Source organism: Antrostomus carolinensis, unplaced genomic scaffold (genome assembly GCF_000700745.2).
Source record: "Antrostomus carolinensis isolate BGI_N321 unplaced genomic scaffold, ASM70074v2 scaffold1205, whole genome shotgun sequence".
NCBI classification, from domain to species: Eukaryota; Metazoa; Chordata; class Aves; order Caprimulgiformes; family Caprimulgidae; genus Antrostomus; species Antrostomus carolinensis.
This window is the reverse complement of record NW_010315486.1, coordinates 1-8,630: the sequence shown is the minus strand read 5'-3', so window position 1 is coordinate 8,630 and position 8,630 is coordinate 1. Positions and strand designations below refer to the sequence as shown.

Below are 8,630 nucleotides of genomic sequence, written 5' to 3'. Positions count from 1 at the left end.
ACATGACCTGGCGATTGCTGCCTGGGAAGAGGGGTCTCCTTCTTGGACTAGGCAGCCGGTCTCTTCTGATGCCCCATAAAGTGTGGTGGTGATTAATGCCCTCTTGTGGGAGGTGCTCCCTGTGCCGCTGGCATTGGGAAGTCCTTGAGCACCTTTGCTGAGTACTAGCAGGCAATGATGTGTTATTAATGGTGGAGTCCCTCCTCCTCCCTGAGGTTGCCCAAAAGCTCTGCACAGTCTGTGGCACTTGGACACCCATTGCCTTCCCAGTGTTCACCAGTGCAGCTGGGCTGACTCCCTCAGGAGGTCCCAGTCCAGCCTCTGCCCAAGGCAGGATGGTTGCCAGCACTAGATTAAGGTAACCATGGCTTTGTGCAATGAAGACTTGAAAAATGTATATGATGGCAGTAGTAATTAAGGCTGAGAATTCTCCCTGTGGCCAAATTCAACACCTGGGAGGTGGGGAGGTGTCTGCTGGCAGGGTTATGGCTCAGAAATCAAGGAAGAGAGAATACTTCAGAGGTGAAAGAGAAAATGGAAACAGCACAGGTTAATCTGGAGATGTTTGGATGAAATGCACCATCAAGGGTTTGGGGAGCGAAATGCGCATACAGGATCTTGGTTTGTGCAATCCTACCAGGAAGGGGCAGAGTTAAGGTGAAGTAATGCAGCATGGCCACGTGCTTTAACTGCAAGATTCCAATGTTTCTGGTGTTTAGGTTGCTGAAGGAGATGTGAGTCTGTGTCCACCTGAGGTCTTTCCTTTGCTCTGGTCTCCCAGAGCAGGCAGTCAGCTGTATTTACTGGTTGGGGAACTCTTAGAAGAGATGACTGTGCCAGTGGTATGGCATCTCTGTTACTGTGTGTAGTGGAGGAGGTGAGATATAAAGAGACAGTTAAATATATCAGATCACCTAGTTGCCAAGGAGGTCACGTGTGGCAACATACTGAATATGGCCAGGTCAGAGCTGCTCTGCCTCTGGGGTTATTTGCAAAGACACTGCTTCAGTGGACCACCTTCTCTCTGTTTTTCCAAAGTCTTGAGTTTGAAGTATGTGGATATAGTGGTTTCAGCCACAGCTAAGACCATGTAGTCCTTTGCTTACCGCCTCACCCAGTGAGAAGGGGAGAGAAAGGGCTCATGGGTCGCAATGAGGACAGGGAGGGCTCACTCACCAGTTATGATCAAGGGCAAAACAAACTCAACTTGGGGAAGAAAAATCAATTTAATTCTTTCCCAATCAATTATAGTAGGATAGTGAGACATAACAACCACATCTTACAACACCTTCCCCCACCCCTCCCTTCTTCCCGGGCTCAAATCACTTTGCTCCCCATTTCTCTACCTTCCCCTCCAGCAGCACAGGGGACAGGGAATGGGGGTTCAGTCAGTTCACCTCTGCCGCTCTTCTCAGCATGGGATCCCTCCTGTGGGCTGTAAGAGTCCAGGAACAAAGTGTTCCAGCACAGGCTGCCCATGGAGTCACAGACCTCTTTGGGCACAGCTCCTGGCTCTGGCATGGGGACATCCATGGGCTGCAGATGGGTCTCTGGTTCAGTGCACCTCCTTCCCCCATTCTGGCATTGAGTGTCTCTGTGGTTTTCTTGCTCATCATGAGTTTTCCATGTAGTCACAACTGCCCTTGGGCACAGCATCCTGCTCTGGCATGGAGTCCTCCATGGCCTACACATGGGTATCTGCTCCACCATTGAACCTTCATTGCTGCAGGGGACTCCATTACAGGACATGGTTTAGTGGGCATGGTGGTGCTGTGTTGACGGTTGGACTTGATCTTGGAGGTCTTTTCCAACCTTAATGATTGTATGATTTACATCCCCCTGCTCTTCTGTGTGCTGATCTGGGTGTCTGAAGTTCTCTGTCTCCTCCCCTGCTCCTCCTTCCTCATGTCAATGATGACGATGGTCTTTTGTTCAGGCTCTCTGGTCTCCTGATGGCTTTCTCCTTTGCCAAACCAGTTCTTCCTCTCATAAATATGGATTTGAAGAGGCATTTCTTTATCGCTAGTTGGCTCAGCCTGGGCTTGAGGCCTTGGAGCCAGGGGAGCTTCTAACAGCTTCTCACAGGGGCCATCACTATAGCCCCTGCTCCTACTACCAAAAATGATCCCCTCACCCCAAACCCAACACAGTGGATTTGTTCTACTCCTGTAGACATTGCCATGAGCTCAGGCTGCTTGAATTACGAAGATGTGCAGAACATCCATTACCCAGGGGCAGGAATGATCCTCCCAGATGTTCCTGAAGGTGTACTCATCAGGAAGGAAAGAAATGGCCTTCTTGCATGACTTTTAGGAGATGTGCAAGGGAGATCCTGCAGACAGCCATCACCGGAGGCCAGGGCTGCAGGGAACCAGGGCTCATGTATTCACAGAGAAGCTTTTTCACTCCATGTGGTGCCTTTATACCTCTCTGAGACTCTTTATTTCTGGTTCTTTCTACAGCTCTGTGTTTTGCTGCTCCCCCCAAGGCAAGCATCAGATGGTGCACAATATCCGCAGCAGAAGAGAACAAATGCAATACTCTAAGGGACCTCATGCAACAGGAGAGCGTTGCATTGATTTGCCTGCAGAAAGCAACCTACCTGGACTGCATACAAGCCATTTCGGTGAGTGGGCAGCAAATAGCTGTGCTGGGCATTGAGGATGTTTCAGCAGCCCGGAGAAGGTCAGGGTATCCTTTGAGTCACTGGTTGTTACCTGTGATCCCCCTGTAGAGAAGGACTCACTCACAAGGATCCAGGAGAGACTCTGGGGAAGTGTTTTCCCTCATGCATCCCTGCTCTTTGTTTACTGACTGAAATCTTTTTGTTGTTTAGAATAATGAAGCAGATGCCATTAGCTTGGATGGTGGTCAAGTTTTTGAAGCAGGCCTTGCCCCCTACAAGCTGAAGCCCATTGTTGCTGAGGTCTACGAACACAGTGGAGGTACATTTTCATGCAATATTTTTAAGCCAAGTGGTGGTAAGAAACTGATAGTGCAAAGGCCATCCTTTCCACACAGAGCTCCCACATTATATCTGTTGGGTGTCCCAGATATTGCCCCCAGCTTCCAGATCCCAGAGGAGAAGGGGTGGGCGCAGTTACACCAAAATGTGAATCATCACCCATGGCCATAGAGTCACTGCAATGGAAAGGGGCAGAGCCAATGCCCCATTTCTACTTTAGCAGTGATGAAAGTCACTGATCCTGTGATGATGCAGTGGCGATGGAAAGAGAGCACCATGAACAGAAATCTTGGTCCTCCTGAAGCATGGCATAAAAATTATGCTGGTCTCAGAGATCTTCTGCTTTCAGTGACCTTGAACTATGTGGGTAAAACACTGAACTAGATAGCACAGATAACCTGTGTATCTTCCTGCGCAATAATCAAGACTAAAACAAGACTGAAGAGGCAACAGCATTGCCCTTAGTGGTTGTGGAGGAACACCTGGTTGAGATTATGGAGGCAAGAGGTGCAGGCAATGCACAGAAAAAAGACAAGAAGCATAAAATTCCATCTGTCTCTTAGGAGCTGAACAGACGCTATTTCTTCATTTTCGTCTTTCTTGCCTCATACAATTCCACCACATCCAAAGCTCCCAGTCTCTTTTGACCTTTGCTTTGAAGTTTGGCCTGTCTGTACACAATATTCAGGATCAAAGCAACATGTCAGAGTCATTCCCAACAGGGTAGCTAAGGAAATACAGATATTAAATGGAAAGCTGTGGTCTCTACCACCCCTAAAACTAAGTTGCTTTATTGATATGCAGCATGTGATGGAGTAGGTGTAATTTTAAAGACTAAATGTGGAATTTCATTCTTGTGAGGCTGACACGTATGCTACAGTGGGCAACGGCATTTGAGAAAAGATTTGCCAAAGAAGATTTGCCAAAAAGACTTGTTGAAGCATCTTTACAAAACCATGGGCATGTCTAACATCTGTCCAGTGGCAAAGCATTTTGCGTGTGACAGTATTTTCAGGTCACCTACCATTACAAGTTGTAATGGTAGGTGCGCAGCATTGGTTTGACATTGGCAGTGTAGCTCACCCATAAGAAAATGAGAAGACGACAAGTGTTCAGGCAAAGTTGCTAATTATTTGGAAGTGCAGCACTTTATTCTCTGAAATTGGGGGTTTGGCAGGATTTGAAATATTCCTAAGTCCTGCTTTTTCACTGTTTTCCTGCTTTTTCTTGCACTCCAGGCTCCACAACCAGCTACTATGCTGTGGCCGTTGCAAAGAAAGGAACAGGCTTCACGATAAATGACTTGCAGGGCAAGACCTCCTGCCACACTGGCCTGGGCAGGTCCGCTGGCTGGAACATCCCTATTGGGACACTCATCAACCGGAGACTCATCAAGTGGGATGGCAAAGACTCAGCCTCCATTGAGCAAGGTGAGGTGGGAAATGGTGAGATAATGGGCTGATGTTAAGCCAGGGATGGTGGGATGGTGAAAGCGATGCTGCCTGATCTTCTGCAGAGGTCCAGAGTTGCTTCGCAGAACAGTTGAATCACTGCCATTCTTTGTGCGTCCTCTCCCTTCCGGGTCCTTGTAAAAGTGAATTTTAGCCTAACTATTGCTTCTTTCTCATCCATAGCGGTGGCCAACTTTTTCTCTGCCAGCTGTGTGCCTGGTGCCACCATGGAACAAAAACTGTGCCGTCAGTGCAAGGGGGACTCCAAAACCAAATGCTCCCGCACAGGACCTTATTCTGGATATTCTGGAGCTTTTCAGTGAGTGAAAGTTATTTTTCCTATGGGGAAATATTCTAGCCCTGACACATGCAAGTTTTTGTTATACCAGGGAGGGCTGTGTTGTAAACAGGGGTCCTGAAGAGGCTGAATTTATAGAACAACTGGGAGTGCTGGGAATTAAAGATCCAGTTACTAACAACCATCAGGCCCAGTGGGAGATGAGAGAGGCAGCTGGGTTGTGTGGTTTTGCATAGACTTGTGAATACACAGCATTAGCACTGTGCCAAGTCTAACTGGGCTTCTTGAGCATTACTTCTCCATCATTACATTTTCTTCCCCGCCAGCATACCTTTTTTGGGGGGGGTGAAGATTGCTGCTCTATGGTTGCAGTTTGTGCCAAAGTAATTTGCTGAAACAGGAGATAGGGAGCCACAATGCCTGGTTTTTTAACCTCTCCTCTGTTCCTCTCACCTGCAGCTGTCTGAAAGATGGAAAAGGAGATGTGGCTTTTGTGAAACACACAACTGTTCAAGGTAGGTCTGTGAGATCACTTGTTTCTCTCCTTTCTAGTCCAACCCCTCTCACTGACACTCCATCTTGCAATTAGTTTACACTGTGCAGACTTTAATTCCTCTCCAGGTTTGCCCCAAACCTGTTCTCCTTTCATCTCTAGAAATGTGTTGCACACTGTGGACTGATTCATCCATGTTACTGAAAAATACGATTGTGGTGGGGTCCACCTTTTCTTCTTTGGGCTTCTTCTTGGAAGAAGGAAAATCTGCTTGATTTAAGTTCAATGGTGTTATTGTTGGTGCCGTATCTCAGAGACAGCTGTAACGCTATCACAGCAAACACAGGGTGAGCAATCATGTAGGTAATTATGCTCACCCATCATTCTGTGAGGGATTTTGGATGGAATTCAGCCCACAGCAAGAGTTCCCTAACTCTGTACCTCTCAAAGAAGGAAGACAGCCTGACATGTCCAGGACCTGTAGTGAGCTCAGTGAAGGGCCACCAAGATTGTCATGGGGAACAGACACTTGTCCTGTGAGGAGATGCTCAAGAGGGTGGGCTAGATCAGCCTGGAGAAGATATAGCTTTGGGGAACCTCAGAGCAGCCTGTCTGTGCCTGCAAGGAGGTTAGCAAGAAGGTGGAGCCAAGATCTTTATGGAGGTAGACAGTAGCAAGATGAGAGGCAATAATCATAAACTGAAACAAGAGAGGTCTGGACCAGATACAAGAAGAAATTTTTCTCCCCTTGAGGACAGTCAAGTAGTGGGACAGGTTGCCCAGGACAGCCGTGCATTCTCCATCCTTGGAGGTTTTAAAGATCCACCTGGAGCAACCTAGTCTGCCCCTGCTTTGCGCAGGGTCTTGGACCAGAGATCTTCAGAGGTCCCTTCCCCCCTGAATTCTGCTGTTACCCTGAGATCTCTGACCTGGGCTCTGCCTTGAGCCTTGACCCTACTGGCCTTTACAGACCATGTGCAGCTCCTGACCTGTTCAATCCATTTGTATGGTATTTGTAAATCTATTTGTATTTGCATCTACTTGTGCACGCCGGGATGTCCAGGCACTACAGCTACATAAATCTTCTTACTGTCGGGTTAGTTATGATAGAGGCGGAGATAATCTCTCTTTCACAGGCACATGCATTCTCCTTTCTACATTGCCTTCATAAGACCATGATGACCCCATTATAATTGCAAAGGGAGTGTGTGCAACCTCTCTTCTGCAAAGAATTCTCCCCCGAGCTTCTGCAGAAATAAATTCACTACAAAGCTTCCACAGACTGGTGTTTTTTTTGTCTATTTTCATAGTGATGCAACTCATGGTTCCTCTCTTCCTCCAGAAAATGCCCCAGATGAGAAGGGTCAATATGAGCTGCTGTGTCTGGATGGCACCCGTCAGCCCGTGGACAACTACAAAGCCTGTCACTGGGCCAGGGTGCCTGCTCATGCCGTTGTGGCTCGAGATGATAGCAAGGTTGATGACATCTGGAACTTCCTTTCAAAAGCACAGGTATTGTCAAGCTCTTCCTTCCTCCCCCTAGCATCCCCTCTTCTCTTCCCTGGCTTTGCTTGCTCTCTCCAGCTTTCCAAGCACTTTGGTAAGGTCATTTACTGATATTTTTCCCCCATGGCAGGAAAAATATGGCGTAGGTACAACCAGCAACTTCCATCTCTTTGGACCACCTGGCAAGAAGGACTCAGACTTGCTTTTCAAAGACTCAGCTATAGAGCTGAAGCGTATCCCATCACTGATGGATTCCCAGCTCTACCTGAGCTTTGAGTATTACAGTGCCATCCAGAGCCTTCAGAAAGGTAGGCAGGACATGAAATACTAATGTTGTGTCAATGCAAGCTGTAATTGAAGAATTGAGATTAGCAAATATGTCTAGGGAAAGGAACATGATTTTTCCAAGCACAGGCAATATTTTCTGCAAAATATTTCCTGTGAAAGGTATTACCATTAAAATCACACAATCTTCACAAACTTCACTTACATCAACAAAAGGAATTTGTTGATGCCAAAGTCAAAATAACATCATCACCACACCAACAAAGGTGGAAAATTTACACACATTCCACCCCTTGTCCTTTCACCATGACTGCAACAATAAAAATTGCCCACGGTTATACAGCTGGTGGTAGGGATCGGGCATCAAAACTGCTGCTTAGAAAAGCCATTTCTGAGATGTCAGATGAAGGAACATCCCAGGACATCAGGTCCAGTATTGTCCACTTGAGGGAAGCAGTGTCCTTTATTTCCATCTAGACTCATCAGGCATTCACTGATGTCCTTGCTGGCTTTCTGAGAGTCAAACATCCCACATATGACCCTCAAAATCCACTTAAAATGTACAGTTGCTCAGAGATCTCTGTGGTAGGCTCAGCCACTATGGCATTTATGGAAGGGGGTGAATGGACTTCATGTAGCATCAAAACAGATTATTCAAATGCCACTTCACAGAAACATAAGTAGGTTGTATTTTTCCAGCTTGGTCTGGTCTTGGTCTCATGGTTGTCTGGGCTGTGAGATCTGAAGAAATGTGGATTATATTATAGTCAGCAATACCAGTTACTGAGGTGCATTAGAAGGGTGGTTAGTAGGTTGAGAGAGGTTCTCCTCCCCCTGTACTCTGCCCTGGTGAGGCCACATCTGGAATATTGTGTCCAGTTCTGGGCCCCACAGTTCAGGAAGGACAGGGAACTGCTTGAGAGAGTCCAGCACAGAGCCACCAAGATGATTAAGGGAGTGAAGCATCTCCCTTATGAGGAAAGGCTGAGGGAGCTGGGGCTCTTTAGCTTGGAGAAGAGGAGACTGAGGGGAGACCTCATTAATGTTTACAAATATGTAAAGGGTGAATGCCACGAGGATGGAGCCAGGCTCTTCTCAGTGATGCCCAATGATAGGACAAGGGGCAACGGGTGTGAGCTGGAACACAGGAGGTTCTGCTTAAACTTGAGAAGAAACTTCTTTACAGTGAGGGTGACAGAGCACTGGAACAGGTTGCCCAGGGAGGTTGTGGAGTCTCCTTCTCTGGAGACATTCAAGACCTGCCTGGATGCCTTTCTATGTATATCTCATTTAGGTTCCTGCTCCAGCAGGGGGATTGGACTAGATGATCTTATGAGGTCCCTTCCAGTCCCTAACATTCTGTGTGTCTGTGTGTACTATTAATGCATGGTGTTTTAGTGGTTGTGATGTTTTAGCTAACATGATTCTGCAGGAATCCCTTGTGTTATGCAGAAATTCTCCTTTCTGATCCATAAGCTGATTTTTGAGCATCCTTCAGCTTAAGAATCATGTATTCTGTTCACGCCAGCCCAGGGCTTTTTAAACAAGAACCTCTTGCACTGGGCAGCAGCAGGTTGGTGTGTTACACATGGTTTCATGGCTGAGTTTCAATAAGGCCAAATACCGGGTTCT

The 8,630-nt window shown here is 47.1% G+C and overlaps 1 protein-coding gene across 1 annotated transcript in view; it reads left to right on the top strand.

The window, feature by feature from the left end:
- Positions 1-7,044, top strand: part of LOC104524920 (ovotransferrin-like) — an 8,106-nt gene extending 1,062 nt beyond the window's left edge. The window contains exons 2-8 of the mRNA XM_010167944.2: positions 2,463-2,626; positions 2,837-2,945; positions 4,204-4,395; positions 4,600-4,735; positions 5,174-5,229; positions 6,550-6,719; positions 6,844-7,044. Coding sequence (XP_010166246.1) covers positions 2,463-2,626; positions 2,837-2,945; positions 4,204-4,395; positions 4,600-4,735; positions 5,174-5,229; positions 6,550-6,719; positions 6,844-7,044 — 1,028 coding nt within the window. The remainder of the gene's footprint in view (positions 1-2,462; positions 2,627-2,836; positions 2,946-4,203; positions 4,396-4,599; positions 4,736-5,173; positions 5,230-6,549; positions 6,720-6,843) is intronic.
- The last annotated feature ends 1,586 nt before the right edge of the window (positions 7,045-8,630 follow it).